At 38.2% G+C, this 16,560-nt stretch overlaps 1 protein-coding gene across 6 annotated transcripts in view; it reads right to left on the bottom strand.

Annotated features, from left to right (window-relative positions):
• IGF2BP2 (insulin-like growth factor 2 mRNA binding protein 2) overlaps positions 1 to 16,560 on the bottom strand; it is a 167,815-nt gene that overhangs the window by 36,637 nt on the left and 114,618 nt on the right. For 4 of the 6 annotated variants that reach the window (XM_012640097.1, XM_012640105.1, XM_012640124.1 and 1 more), the window contains 4 exons: positions 16,212 to 16,263; positions 12,887 to 12,950; positions 9,886 to 10,158; positions 7,828 to 7,962 (listed from right to left, as the gene is read on the bottom strand). In XM_012640097.1, coding sequence (XP_012495551.1) covers positions 7,828 to 7,962; positions 9,886 to 10,158; positions 12,887 to 12,950; positions 16,212 to 16,263 — 524 coding nt within the window. Of the gene's footprint in view, positions 1 to 7,827; positions 7,963 to 9,885; positions 10,159 to 12,886; positions 12,969 to 16,211; positions 16,264 to 16,560 lie in introns of all 6 variants that reach the window. The other 2 variants (XM_012640091.1, XM_012640115.1) reach the window with 1 other exon arrangement.

The following is a 16,560-nucleotide window of genomic DNA, read 5'->3' as shown; positions in this document are numbered from 1 at the left end:
CAGGCTGGTCTTGAACTCCTGACCTTGAGCGATCCACCCGCCTCGGCCTCCCAGAGTGCTAGGATTACAGGCGTGAGCCACCGCGCCCAGCCTTCCATCCCTATATCTTGAGTTTATGTGACTCCTTGTGTTTCTCGGAGACAACTTGGGGTGTGTTTTTTCATCCATTCAGCCAATCTGTGTCTTTTAAGTGGGGCATTAAGACCGTTTATGTTCAGCGTTAGTATTGATACGTGGGATACTGTTCTGTTCATCATGTTGGATGATACTTTGTTGTTTCGTTTTTCCTTGTCCTATTGTTTTATTAGAGCTGTGAGCTTTAACTTTCAGGTGCTTTTACAGTTATCTGATAAAGGTAAATATGTGAACAAATATAGTAACCTGTATTATAATAATTTTGGTGCATATAAGTTAAATGAGAAAAACATTTAAAAATCTATAAATCTATGTTAATCAATATAAAATATATAAAGCTGTAATTTGTGATCTTGGGGGTGGAGATGTAAAGGAGTAGATTTGTTTTGTTTTGTTTTTGTTTTTTGAAACAGGGTCTCATTCTGTTGCCTGGGCTGGTGTGCAGTGGCATCATCATAGCTCACTGTAACTTCAAACTTCTGTGCTCAAGTGATCCTCCTGCCTTAGCGTACCAAGTAGCTGGGACTATAAGCACGAGCTACCATGCCTGGTTGACTTTTCTATTTTTTGTAGAGATGGGGTCTCACTAATGTTGCTCAGGCTGGTCTCAAACTCCTGGCCTCAAGTGATCCTTCCATCTCAGACTTCGAAAGTGCTAGGATTACAGGCATGAGTTATCACACCCAGCCAGAAGTAGGGTTTTTGTATGCAATTAAAGTGAATTATTATCAGTTTAAAATAGAACATTATGACTTTAAGATATTTTATGTAATTGCAATTATACACACAAAGAAAATATAAGAATATACACAAAAGGAAATCAAAGCATATTACTATCCCAAATCAACAAAACACAAAGGAAGGCAGTTAAGAGAGGAAAAGAGGGACAAAAAAGCTACAATGCATACAGAAAACAACGAACAACATGGCAAAAGTAAGTCCTTCCCTATTAGTAATTACTTTAAATGTAAAAGATTAAATTCTCCAATCAAAAAACAGATTGGCTGAATGGATAAAAAAAAACAGGTTCTAACTATATGCTGTCTACAAGAGACTCACTTTAGGTCTAAGGACGCATATAAGCTGAAAGTAAAAGGGTGGAAAAGGATATTCCACGCAAATGGTAACAAGAGAGGAGTGGCTGTACTAGTATCAGACAAATAGTCTTCAAACAAAAAACTATTACGAGAGACAAAAAGGGCATTATATAATGATAAAAGGGACAATTCACCAAGGAGATATAACAATTATAAATACTTATGTACCAAACCTCAGAGCTTCTAAACATATGAACCCAACTTTGACATAATTGAAGGGAGAAACAGATAACAACACAAGAATAGTAGGAAACTTCAATATCCTAATTTCAACATTGGATAGAACTACCAGACAGAAGAACAATATGGAAGTAGAGGATTTAGAACAACAGTATAGATCAACAGATATATAGACGATACTCCACACAACAGCACTAGAATATACATTCTTCTCAAGTGCACATGGAACATTCTCCAGGATAGATAATGTACAAAAAAAGTCTTAACAAATTCAAGAAGACTGAAATCATACAAAGTATCTTTTCTGATTACAGTGCAATGAAACTAGAAATTAATAGCACAAGAGAAACTAGAAATCTACAATTTACAACAATTACAATTTACAATGAAACAACACACTCTACAACAACCAGCGTGGTTAAAGAAGTCACAAGAGAAATGAGAAAATACCTTGAGACAAATGACATAAAAACATAACATTCAAAAACTTATGTAAAAGCAGTACTATGAGGTAAGTCAACTGAACAACCTAGAAAAAGAAGAAACTAAACCCAAACCCAGCGTAAGGAAGGAAATAATAAATATTACAGCAGAGATAAACAAATACAATCAACAAAACTAAGAGTTGGTTTTTTTAAAAGATCAACCAAATTGACAAATCCTTATCTAGATTAACTCAGGGGGACAAAAAAGCAACAAAGAATACTGAAATAACTAAAATCAGAAATGAAAGCAGAACACTACAACCAATGCCACAGAAATAAAAAAGATTATAAAAGGCCAGAACCAGACGCCTTCACTACAGAATACTACCAAACATTTAAATAAGAATCATCACAATCCTTCTGAAATTCTTCCAAAAAATCTAAAGGATGGGGGGAACATTTCCAAGCTCATTCTTTGAGGCCAGCTTTACCCTCATTCCAAAGCCAGACAAAGGCCGGGCGTGGTGGCTCACACCTGTTATCTTAGCACTCTGGGAGGCTGAGGTGGGAAGATCGCTTGAGGCTCAGGAGTTCGAGACCAGCCTGAGCAAGAGCGAGACCATGTCTCTACTAAACATAGAAAAATTAACTGGGTGTCTGTGGTGTGTGCTACTCGGGAGGATGAGGCAGGAGGATTGCTTGAGCCCAGGAGTTTGAGGTTGCTGTGAGCCAGGCTGACACCATGACACTCTACTCAGGGCAATAGAGTGAGACTTTGTCTAAAATAACATAATAACATAACATAACATAAAATAAAATAAACAAAGCCAGACAAAGACACAACAAAAAAAGAAATCTACAGACCAATATCCCTGATGAGTACTGATGTAAAAATTCTCAACAAAATACTAGCAAATAAAATTCAACAGCATATTAAAAGAATTATATGCCATACCAAGTGGGATTTATTCCTGGAATGCAAGGATGGTTCAACATACAAAAATCAATCAGTGTAATGTATCACATTAACAGAGTGAAAGGAGAGAAACCACATGATCATCTCAACAGAAAAAGCATTTGACAAACTTTAACACTCTTTCATGATAAAAATACCCAACAAATTAGGAATAAAAGATTACCTTAATAGGTCACTTATGAAAAGCCTACAGCTAACATCATACTCAATTGGTGGAAGACTGAAAGCTTTTCCTGTAAGATCAAAAACAAGGCAAGGATGCTCCTTCTTGCCATTTGTACTGAACATAATATTGGAAGTCCTAGCCAGAGAATCAGGACTAGAAAAAGAAATAAAAGGCATCCACATTGGAAAGGAAGAAGTAAAATGATCTCTATTTACAGATGGCATGATCTTATATATAGAAAACCCTAAAGATTCTACAAAAAACTGTTAGAACTAAGAAATGAATTCAGGAAAGTTGCAGGATACAAAATCAACATGAAAAAATAATTTGCATTTCTGTATACACTAGCAATAGACAATGTGAAAAGGAAATTATGAAAATAATGCCACTTACCAATAGCATTGAAAAATACAAAATACTTAGAAATAAATCTAACCAAGGCGGTAAAAGACTTATATACTGAAAGCTACAAAAAGTTACTGAAAAGAATTAAAGACACAAATAAATGTAGACATTCTGTGTTCATAGGCTGGAATACTTAATATTGTTAAGATGTCCATACTGGCCAGGTGCACTGGCTCACACCTATAATTCTGGCACTTTGGGAGGCTGAGGTAGGAGGATTGCTTGAGGTCAGTAGTTCAAGACTAGCATGGGCAACATAGCAAGACCTTGACTGTACAACAAATAAAAAAATTAGCTGAGCACAGTGGTGTGTGCCTGTAGTCCTAGCTATTCAGAGGGCTGAGGCAGGAGGATCACTTGAGCCCAGGAGTTTAAGGTTGTCCAGGAGTTCAAGGTTGCAGTGATCTATGATTGCACCACTACACTCCAGCATGGGTAACTACATAAGACTCTGTCTCTAAAAAATTAAATAAGAATAAAAAAAAAGATGTCCATCCTATCCAAAATGATCTACAGATTCAATACAAGCCCTGTCAAAATCCCAATGGCGGTTTTTGCAGAAATAGAAAAATTCATCCTAGAATTCACATGGAATCTCAAAGGACCCCGAATAGCCAAAACAATCTTTTAAAAACAGAAAGTTGAAGTGTTCGGATTTCCTCTTTCAAGACATATTACAAAGCTACAGTAATCAAACCATTGTGATACTGGCATAAAGACAAACAGACCAATAAAACAGAATAGAGAGCCCAGAAATAAACCCTTGCGTTGGTCCAGTGATTTTTGACAGGGTGCTGACACTACTTGATGGAGAAAGAACAGTCTCTTCACCAAATGGTGATGGGAAAACTGGATATACAAGTGCAAATGAATGAAGTTAAACCATTATCTTACACTATATACAAAAATTAACTTAAATGGATTAAAGACCTAACCATAAAAACTAAAACTATCAAACTCCTATGAGAAAACACAGGGAAAACCTTCATGATATTGGATTTTGCAATGATTTCTTGGATATACCACCAAAAGCACAGGCAACAAAAGCAAAAATAGACAAATCAGAGTATATCAAACTTAAAAATGTTCCTGCATCAAAGGATATAATCAACAGAGCGAAGGGGCAACCTACGGAATGGAAAAATTTGCAAATCATTTATGTGGTAAGTGCTATGGTTTGAAAGTCATGTTTAAATTTAATTATCATTGTAACAGTGTTGAGAGGTGGGAACTTTAAGAGGTTATTAGGTCACGAGAGCTCTGCCCTCATGAATGGATTAGTGGAGTTATCACAGGAGTGAATTAGTGGGCTATTTATAAAAGGCATGAGTTTGGCCTGATTTCCCCTTTCTGTCTCATGTGCTTGCTTCCACCATGGGATGATCTTTGCCAGATGTTGACACCATGCTCTTGGACTTCCCAGCCTCCAGAATCGTGAGCCAAGTAAACTTTTGTTCTTTATAAATTACCTGGTCTTGGGTATCCTGTTATAGGTCAGAAAATGGACTAAGATGGAATTAATGTCCAAAATATATAAAGAACCCCTAAAATTCAACAACAAAAAAATCAAATAACTCAATTAAATAATGAACAAAGGACCTGAATAGACATCGCTCCAAAGATGATATACAAATGGCCAACAAGCATATAAAAAAGATGCTCTACTTCACTAATCACTAATAATCAGAGACACACAAATCAAGACCACAATGAGATATAACCTAGGATAGCTGTTATCAAAATAACAGAAAATAACAAGTGTTAGTGAGGATGTGGAGAAACTGGAACCCTTGCGCACTATTACCGGGATTGTAAAACAGAGCAACTGCTATAGGAAAAAGAATGGAGGTTCCCTCCAAAATTAAAAGTAGACTACCATATATTCCAGCAATCCTACTTTTTGGCATATATCCAAAAGAACGGAAAGCAGAGATTTGAAGAGATATTTGTACATTCATGTTCATAACAGCATTATTCACAATAGCCAAGAGGTGGAAGCAGCCCAAAATGTCCATCAACAGATGAATGAACAAAATGTGGTATATACACGCGACGGAATGTTATTCGGCCTTAAAAAGGAATGAAATCCCGTCACATGCTACAACATGGATGAACCTTGAGGACATTATGCTAAGTGAAATAAGCCCGTCACAAAAAGATAAGTACTATATGATTCTACTTATATGAGGTATCTAAATTAAAGTAGTCAAATTCATAGAAGCAGGAAGTAGAGTAGTGGTTACCAGAGGCAGAGGGGAGGCGGGAGAAGGGAGTTGTTAAATAGACACAGAGTTTCAGATTTGCAAGATGAAAAAGTTCTGGAAATCTGTTTCACAACAATGTGAATATACTTAATACTACTGAATGGAACACTTAAAAATGATTAAGACATTAAGTTTTATGTTACGGTTTTTTACTACAATTTTTAAAGAAGTTTTTTAAAAAAGGCACAGGGAAGGGATGCCCTCTCTCTCAATCTATGAACATTTTTCCGTAGGGACACAGGTCTAAAATCACTACAGCCATCCTATTATGACAAGGGAATATAAGACAGGAAAAGCAAAAACACATCTTGGGTCTTTGAGCCCATGATTCAACTAACCTTGGAGCTACTCTACCTTAGGACTTCTTGTTATGTGACATAGTAATTATTTCTTATTGCTTAAGCCATTGTGTTTTCTGTTGAGACCAAAAGCATCTAACAGATGCATTACTACTGCCTCAAAATAAACAGGATGCTTGAAGAAGCTCCACTAGAATGAAAACTTTCAGAGGGTAGGGGTTTTTGTCAGCTTAGTGCACTGCTGAGTTCCTGGCACATGGAACAGTGCCTGGTACATAGTAGGTGTTCAATAAATATTTGGTAAATGAATAAAAAGAAATTTTAGGATCCCTGTTCTCCTATATCTTCTAACTCCTACTCACCCCCTCATCATCTGTCTCCTACAAAGGGAGTCCTTCTCTGAAACCACCAAATTCCCTCGTCTTCCTAAAATCTTGATTAGAGCCTCCAGTTACATACAGTCATTGGACACTGCATTTTTCCACTGCTGCATTTCTCACAGCTGTACTTAATTATTTATTGATGTCATTATTTCCTTAATTAGTATCTCCCCCATGGATTGTAAGCTCCATCAAAGCAGGGACTGGCTCTTGTTCATGGTTGTAGCCTCAACCTCCACCATAATACTTAGCACAGTGTAGGAACTCAAAAGAAATTTATTTCCAAGATATTCAAATTCTATCTTGGCTCTGCATGAACATTTAAAACCCAATTTATAAATCAATCTTTTTGACATTTAGAATTTTGTGAGTTCCTTGAAGAACCAAGGAAGGTATTATTTATAAACTTCTCAGTCACTTGGATGAGAGAAAGGCTTCTTCAAATTAAACTATGGCATTTGGGGCATTTCAAAAGCCCCAAGTAAATAATTCATAAGTAAAAGGAGAGAATCCCTTAAGAAATCTGAGAATTGACTTGCAATGTTCTTCTTTGAAGGACCACTTTCATCTTCCTGGTTTTGGAACACTCATGTTTGACATTATTTGCCAAATTAATTTTATACTTGATTCATCCCTTACTGCTTCTCTATAAAATTGCCACCACTGCCCACAAACAGATTTTGCCAAACTAAAAAGTCTTTTTTATGTATTATATTGTCTACTCCATTACCATTCATTCATTTATAATACAGAAATCAATTTGTTTAGTAAGAACTATATTTGCCATTCAAATTGACACAACACTCATTACACTGTGGGATCCTAAGTAGTGTTTCATAAAAGAAAGGGAGGGGAGAGATAGAAGCAAAAAGAGGAAGAAGAGTGAAGTAGCCACTTGGAAACTAGTTTCTACTACTTAAGGAATTGTCATCCAATTTTAAGAGTATAAACAGTTTAGAATCACGGTGGGAAAAACCTTTTCCGGAACAGTAAATTATGGCTTTGGTGACAACATACATTCTATACCTGCACTGTTCAATATGATAGCCATTAGCCATACACGTAGCTATTTAAATTTGTGTGAGTTAAAATAAAACGTTCAGTTCCTCCACTGTGCTAGTCACATTTCAAGTACTGGATAGCAAAATATGGCTAGTGGCTATACTATTGAACAGTGCAAATATAGAACATTTCCATCATTGCAGAAAGTTCTATTGGAGAACGTGAGTCTGTATGCTCCTACCAATAATTACTACCAATGGGTGATGGAAGCACTAGGATCACCAATAAAAACACGCAAGTGGAGAAACAGCCATATTGTAAATGTAAGAGATCTCCTACTGTATTCTTCTTGGGAACAAATTTCTTAAAGCATAATCCCTCCCCTACCCCTTTACTGAGTAACAGATTAAGAGCATTTAAAAATTTTTCTTGGATTAAATAAGAGAGTAGTCACTCTCATTCTCTGTTGAGTGATCTGGGCATTGCATGCAAACTTACAGTTTGGTCTCATCAGCCTCTTTCTGCATGATTTCAAGAATCATGCGGCATGCTTCAGAGGTTCCCTCTGGGGTGGCATGGATGGTAACAGGTTTCTCTGCGGCCCCAGAGTTCTCCTTTCTATGGATGTCTACCCTGCGGGAAAAGAATCAGGAACCATAAGTACAATGTCATCTGGGATAAGACCCTAGTCCCAAGAAAGCATCACGCCAGCCAACGTACAGCAAGGACACAGACAGACAAGGAAGTATCATTAGCACGTCTGCAACCAATGCCATTCCCCAAGAAGGAGGCAAGCAGTGCAAGGGGTCTTGTGCCAAACTGTAATTCTTTGCAGCTCCGTTTAGAAGGGAACGGCTCTTACAGGAGTGCTGTGGGACAAAGGCTCTAAGCCAACTTGGTAATGAAGCCAGTTTGGTAAATGAAGTATTTTGTGTAGCCTTTCAAATGATTGTAGAAGTGAAGAGTAAAGTGAGAAGGATAATACTGCACATTGGCACAGTGCCGGTCTCCGAACTGATTGCAGCTTTTAAAAGCCATATGTTAATCCAAATCCAAACACCAAATTCAAGCAAGTTTTATATATTTGAATGTGGATAGAAAACAGAGGCATGCCCTCTCTCTGCCTCTCTAAGTTTTTGGTTTCCTTTCCATTGGCAGCCTGCCTTCTTCCAGGCTCTTAAAACTAATGGCTCAAAAGCTTGATGACTTTATCAGACTTCTTTGGGTAGTTGTGGCCCTACTTGTTTTTGTTAACTTTCAAAATCACATAATTGATTATATCCCTTTTTACTCTGGCTGTTAGAAAGCCCAGAGCTGAGTCTTTGGCCCACTTCTAAAATATGGGTACATTTGAGAGCAACCCTCACTTCTATTTAAACTTGCTTTTTTTTTTTTTTAAGCCACCTTAAACAATTTTTGGAACAAAAAGACATATAAGTAAAAATCACTTTCACAGTGAAGCAAACTTGGAGGGAAAGACAGGGCTGGTTTTCAAAGAAAGGGAATACCAGACAGTAACTTCCCTCTCTCCTATTCCATCACTTCACTCCTAGGATTCTGCACTCTGGGATTCATCCATATTCGTGTCTATTATTTGGGGATAACTATAAGATGTTGTGAAGAAAACAGCATTTTCTCTTTCAGGTTATAAGACACTCACTGACTGACCTGAATAAAATGCACTAGCACATGCAAATAACTAATATTTGTCAGTAATTTGGTGCTTTGCAATTTAAGTGCTTTCATATTAATTATTTCAGTCAATCTGCCTGACTGTACTAATTCTCACAATAAGCCTGGTGAAACAGATAGGAACCTCTCCCCCTCTTTTTTTTAACAGAAGAAGCAATTGATGCTCAGACAGGTTAAAAGATTTTTCCAAGATCATATAGCCATTGAGTGGTAAAACTTGAACATGAGTCTTTGTTTTCACGTCCTGTGCTTTCTTCATTATATTGTGCTATGGTCTCAGGAACACACAAAAATCAGCAACTCCGCAAGTCGTTTTATCTGCTAAAACTCCTACAACCAGTTTAGTCTCCTTAAATAGATAGAATACCACACATAAGGTCAGTGTACTTTATTTCCTGCTTGACATAACAGTGACTCACCCACTTCTTTATTATGTAGCTCTCTGTGAGACTACCTAGGTGATCTTAAAGAACAGTGCTCCAGGGCTCTGATTCAGGGGAGGAGGTAAGAGCTCAGATGAGTGGGTTTTAGGATCCCACAGAGTCCCACGCCTCTGCTCATTTAGGAATCCAAGCATTTACAAGCATCAGTTAGCTTATGGCAACATCCTGCTTGTGAGGTCACCAGTACCCTCTTCGTGAACCTTTAGCCTCTCAGGGTATGACCGTTAGGCCACTGGCATGAAAGCTCATCAAAGCCCCCAGCTTGACGTTATTCTGTTAGTAGTCCTGTTGAAAAAAGCCACTGTCCCCTATAGCATAGCTCCCTGCTGATATAAGCAATAGTGACCTGAGGGTGGCTGAGAACCACTAGCACGCAGGGGACCCCTCAGAAGGAAGCAAAGGAAGCCCTGGAGGCACGTACCGGGACTGGGTCTGCTTAGTGATGTTCTTTATGGTCAAGCCCTCCTTTCCGATGATGGCACCAACAAACTGGGTGGGGACCAGGATCCGCAGCGGGAAATCAATCTGTCTGGCCTGAGAAGAGGCCCCGGGGGCGTGGCCTTGCTCCCGGGAAGAGTGGTCCCCACGCTGGGCTCGCTGAGGGGGCGAAGGGGAGCTCACCTCTTCATCCGGGATGTAGGAAATCTTGAAGGAGTAGTTCTCAAACTGATGCCCGCTTAGCTTCTCGACAGCTCTGAAATGCAGCAGGAATGGGAGAGTTTTGTCAGAGAGCAACATCAAGAGAGACTGTCCTGTGGACTGGTTCATTCACTCTCGTTTATCAGGAGCCTATGTAGGTGCCACTCCAGGCACTGAGCATACAACAGTGAGCAAGACAGACACCATTTCTGTTCCCTCAGAGCTTGCACTTAACAGTTAAACAACTAATCACAATGTATAGGCTTGGTCAGACTTGAAATACAATTTTTCATTCTGCTTTTTTTTGCCACCCAAGGCTGTAACCCCCTTATCAAAAACTCTTCATAAACAGAGGTATAAAAGTATGTCTTTTTCTCATTTTAATCATAATACATATTATTGAAAATTCAGAAAAAATAAGTCCTAATCCATTTTATCTTTCTCGTCTTTCTTAAATATAATTGTTTATAAAAATGGATTTTATTGTACATAACTGTTTTTTGGTTTTTTTTTGAGACAGAGTCTTGCTTTTGTTGCCTGGGCTACAGTGAGTGCCGTGGCGTCAGCCTAGCTCACAGCAACCTCAAACTCCTGGGCTCAAGTGATCCTCCTGCCTCAGCCTCCTGCGTAGCTAGGACTACAGGCACATGCCACTGTGCCCGGCTAATTTTTTTCTATTTTTAGTTGTTTGGCCAGTTTCTTTCTATTTTTAGTAGAGATGGGGTCTCGCTCTTGCTCAGGCTTGTGTCGAACTCCTGAGCTCAAGCAATCCTCCCACCTTGGCCTCCCAGAGTGCTAGGATTACAGGCGTGAGCCAGCGCCTGGCCACATACTGTTTTCTAATTCTTAAAAATAGCTAATACTCTAAACATTTTTCCATGGCATTAAATATCTTTTTTTTGTAATGGCTGTTTAACACTCTACTCATTTACAATAGTTTTTGCAACTGATCCTCTATTGTTAGATATCTCTGTTATGTCCAGTCTTTTACAACTACATATAGCATTGCCATAGGCATCTTTGCAACTACAACTTTGCACACAGGACAAATTCCTAGTAGAATTACTGGATCAGAAAGTATGCAGAGTCTATGGCCATTTCACCTTGATTTCATTCACCCGCACCTGATCTCATCTGATCTCGGAAGCTAAGCAGGGTCAGGCCTCGTTAGTACTTGGAAAGGACAAAGCATGCAGAATTCTAACATTACTGTTAAGTATTCCCAAATGGCCCTCTGGAAAGTATTCAATATTTACTATCTCATAGCAGTTTAGGAGAGCATTTGTGTCCTTGAATCTTCAAAAGAACAGAGTATTGTTATTTAAAAATATTTATCAATTTAATAGAGGATAAAGGATATCCCACTACTATATTTTAAAAACTATACGTGAAGTAGAACAATTTTTCATGTTTAGCAGCATTACCTAATTCTACTATGCTAATGTTTAGGGTTTGTGAGTTTATTACAAAGCAGTACTTTTTGAATTCAATAAAGACAACAGGGTATTATCATGTACAGAGGTCCACCTAAGTGGCAACTGGATACCATTAAGGTGAGCTATTGGTATCTCTCCTGCTTCATTCAGTATGTGGACAAAAGTTAACAGTAAAATAACTGTTACCTTTTTCAATGCAGAATTAACTTTCTGAAAACCAGAGGTATGAGAATGGGTTAAATATATCTTTACGTGTGTTGAAACCTTGAAAAAGAAATATAACTATAATCCTCAGATATATAACCAAGGTTATATGCCACATTCATAAAGCATGACCACATGTGACCACAATTCTAGTTATGGTGACCTGACAGGTACTTCAGTGACCTCCTACAAAAAAACAACTGTCTCATCTGGGCTAGAGTGCAGTGGTGTTATCATAGCTCACTGCAACCTAACTCCTGGGCTCAAGCAATCCTGCTCCCTCAGCCTTATGAGTAGCTGAGACTACAGGTGCCTGCCACCATGCCTGGCTAATTTTAAAAATTTTGTATACAGATGGGTTCTTGCTATGTTGTCCAGGCTGGTCTCAAACTCCTGGCCTCAAATGATCCTCCTGCCTTAGCCTCCGACAATGCTGGGATTACAGGCATGAGCCACTGTACCTGGCCTTGTTGTTTTTATAAAAACTCAATCTCATGCTCATTAACCGCTAAGCTCAAAATTAACTATCACTGAAGCAATGTAGTAATGAATGGGCTCTGGGAAGAGAATGGGGGTAGGAGAAAAGAACCGAACCAGGTGTTACTGATTAACTACTTCCAGACAATTCTCCCTGCTGCTGCTGTCACTGAGGTGGATCTCCCTTTTAATATTACATAGAGGAAAAACTGATGTTTCAGCATAGGCTTCTGCTTCTTCCTCACGGTGCATGGAGGAAGCTCCAAGTAAAAGTGGCCCCAAGTGGCTGGCAAAGCAGAGCCTAGCGGACACAGTGTCACAGAGCTGGTACCCTCTATTCCTGATCATGTCAAGACACGGTTCCCCCCTTGGTTTTGATGCCAAGGCTCAACATTTTTCACAATAGAGTCTGTACAAATCAACAAACATCCTGGTATGAATGTCCTAGAGCTCCACTGACATGTCAAAGGTGGCAGAAATACTCTGGAACTATACCAGCATGTCACAGGTGGCTGAGATGCTGTGGAGCTCCATCAGTATGTCAAAGGTGGCATATATGGGGCTCTCCCGATCCCTATCTTTTTGGAAAAGGTTTATAGACACAGGACTCAATGAAGTTCAAAGACAAAACTAAAATAAACTTGAAATAAGCCCTAATCCACTTACATTTTTGCTTCTTCTCTTGTTGCATATGTGACGTTGACAACAGCAGTTTCTGTGTCTGTGTTGACTAGGGAAAAAGCAAAAACTACATTGTCATAGAAAAAAAAGCTGTCACTCTCTGGCTTAACGTAAACAGATGAACTTTAGAAAAAAATACGCAGAAAATCTCATCACCCTAGCTCTATAGTTATTTGCATCTCTGTGATAATTCATGTGCATTCATAGTAATTTGTAATCAAATGTATATAACACATTTGTAATCTATTATATATATAACTCAGAACTATATTTTTCACTTATTTTATAAATATTTGTGCATGAATATATGTACATGGACATTTTCTTCGTATTTTTCATTTCTAACGTCTACATAAAATTTAGTGAGTCAAATGTCATGATTTGCCTAACCATACCCCAACTGTTGGCAAATAGGTTGTTCCCAGTATTTACTATTCCAAACGGCGTTGCTAAAAAATCACCTTTCCTGCAAACATCACTTGATTTTGTGGTCTTCTGAATTACTTCTTTAGGCTAACATCACAGAAGAGAAATAACCAGGTAAAAGAACATGATGCTTTTTAATGTGTATTTTCAGACTGCTTTCCTAGAGGTCTGGATCAATTTATTATACCACGATCAAGGAATGAGTTTTAATTGTTATGATTTGTGTTTATTTTAAATAATTGGATATATACATAAGAAAATGTTTAATTTTAATTTTTCATTTGTTGACAAGGTTGAACCATCACTATTTTTGCTTCCCTTTCACTGAACTCCTTGACTATGTGAGTTAAATTTAGTAATTGTGCACACTCAATAAAGAAAACTGACACTTCTCACTTACTTGGCTAAAGGAGAAAATATATAAACTCTAAGACTGGCTAATAGGGGGTTACTCTTGTGAGTTGGCTTATCTTGGTTCATAACTGCTTGCCTCTTATTCCACAGTTAGAAATTAAAAACAAATTCAAAAGGGAAGATAAAACTTTCTCAATCCAAGCCAGCAAACTTAAACACCAAAAATATTTGTTTTCCCTAAAAAAACAGATGTGACTAGATCAAATCCTCCCTTTAAAACATGTAAGCTGTTGGGAGATTTGGAGTTAACAACAACATTAAGAATAATTTAAGAAAATCATGATAAAGCTGTTTTTCAAAGTAATAATAAAACCCTATAATGCAGGGATTCTTAACCTTGGATTCATGCTTGGGCTTCAGGAATTCTACAAATACCCTCCCCTTCCCAAATGATTCAAATTTGTGGAAATGTGAGTTTTTCTGCTTTATAATTTCTGTAAGATTCTTAAAGGGACCTGGGACCCCAAAAAGGTAAAAAACTATTGTTAAAAATATTGTTTGTCCAATAACTTCAAAGTAGCTGCAGCCTTTTGGGGAGGGGGGGGTAAGGGAGTGCATACTCCTCAGGAAGAACTGCCACTGAGAGCTACAGGCCATAAACACTGAGCCCAGCCCTGGGCTTTGCCCAGCAGTGTTCATATTGTCCTCTAATTCACACTTACCCAGAGTCCTCACAGTGCAAAACAGGGGATGTGTAGGCCACAATCGTCCTCTCTCAGTGCTGACACATAGAACGCTACTGAGGTTTCATATTTGCTGCTTTCTAGTGCTACAGATGAGGCTGTAGACTCCCAGAAAGGGCTGGGTTTAACCTCCTGAACAAAGCTATCACTAGGATTCTCAGATTTTGTTCTCATTTCTTATCATATTCTCTGTTCTTCCAAGACATTCGTCTTCAGAAAATCAGGAAGTTCTTTGATTGTGGAATGAGCTGAGCTCCATTCAAACAATTTATTTCATTGGACTGAAAGTTTCCTAAAACTCTACTGAAAATGTTTTCCTGCTGAATCAGGAATCCCCCTTGAAACAGGACAAAACAATAGCTCAACAGTTCTATCCTGTAAGTTGTGAGGCAGCTGGAAACTGGACGGTCTCCAAGGGCACAGGTGCCTCAGGAGCTGTAAGCCGCCCCAGGGACCTGGAATACTTCTTCCTTTAGTAGCATTGTCCTGAACTTAAAACATGGTCTTAGTAACTTTTACAGGTTCACGGTAAGGCCATCTGGGCTACTAGATCCAATCATTAGAATGTCTTCTTTTCCATGTTGAGGGAAATAAGAACTGAGAGACAGAATCCTCGTAAATCATGTCTTCCTTCTGAGCTCTTGCCCTTCACCTTTGGGCATGAGTAGGCAGCAGCATGAAATGAATAATAATATTTTTAATATTCATGGAGTGGAGAACATCTGAATAATTACTGCTTTAAAACTATTATATTAATTATACTGGCAGATAGAATAGATCGCATGTGAGAAAATGGGTTCGCTACGATTTTTCCTAAGTGAACCCTAATCCCTTAAGATGATGTATGACTCCACTGTCTACAAATACCTTATACAGGTTCTCTTTGTGTGTGCCACACTAGTCAGTGATAGAGAAAGAATGGAGATTATTCTCCCCATTTTACAGATGTGGACACTGAGCCAGTGAAGCTGAGTGACTTTCTGAAGGGCTCATTGTCAGTGAGGGACTGAATTTACATTCTGCTTTCCAGGCCAAGGCAAAAATAATCTTTATCACATGTTACTGCCTGTCACATCAGAAGCTTGGAATCTACTTTTCCAGGACTCTTAAAGAGCTACATAAGATATCAGCTTGAGGTATCTTTTTTTTTTTTTCCTTTTAAAAATCACAGCATTTCACACTTTAGAAGATAAAAATGAAGGTGTCAGGAAGAAAAGTATTTTCTGGGCATTTGCAGCACTGCTCCTAAGACAGTGGTACTCAAACCTGAATGCACATAAAAATCACTTTGGGGTGCTTGTTTGAAATACAGATTCATGAGCTCCTCCCTCAAAGACTCTTTACCCAGTAGTATATGGAGAGTCCTAGGAATCTCACATTATCACAAGCATGCAAAGGGATTCTTGCTGTAAGCGTCCTTCTCCGTGGGAAACAGTCAAAGGCATGAGGGATATGTTTTTCTTATCCAGGAAGAGGAAAGTGGCAAGAATGTAAATCCAATTACTCCTAGTGAATTAAGCTTAGCCCACCCAGCCTGACAGTGTTTGTCTAGTGCTTGAGCACATTGCAGGGTGTAAGAAAAATAGCCTGAAAATCATATTCCTTAAAATAATAAACTATATAGATATAGATTTCTCTTACATGTAGATATACAAACATACACTTTAGGAAGCTTGTTTCAAAGGAATATGAAATTACTATTTCCCCCTGGAGTTGACCCATCCCATTAGAAATAACAGGTAATATCTTTCTCCAAAGCTCAATATACTAATTTCCTCACTTATTACCTTGTTCCACATTCTCCACTGTCCCATACTGAGCCAAAAGTCCATCCAATACCTGAAATAGAAAGCTTCAGTGTCAGAATAGGAAGATAAGGTCATACTCACAAAAAATGCTATACAGTAATATGCCCCAGCAAATGAATTAAAGCAAAAAAAAAAAAAAAAAGACAGTTGTAGGAATAATCTAATTACATTAATATTTCAGGTCTTCCAAAAAAACAGTTAGAACTGAATAAATATATGGGACTCTTTCATTTGCTCATTGGCTCCCAAGTAATCTGTTCATTAAGGTGGCATGGCAGAATTTCAGAGTCTTAGTAACTGTTAACAATCACATTCATCATCATGGTTG

Source organism: Propithecus coquereli, unplaced genomic scaffold, assembly GCF_000956105.1.
Source record: "Propithecus coquereli isolate 6110/MARCELLA unplaced genomic scaffold, Pcoq_1.0 Scaffold10, whole genome shotgun sequence".
In the NCBI taxonomy this organism is placed as follows: Eukaryota; Metazoa; Chordata; class Mammalia; order Primates; family Indriidae; genus Propithecus; species Propithecus coquereli.
The sequence above is the reverse complement of the archived record's forward strand: the minus strand, read 5'-3'. Positions and strand labels throughout refer to the sequence as shown.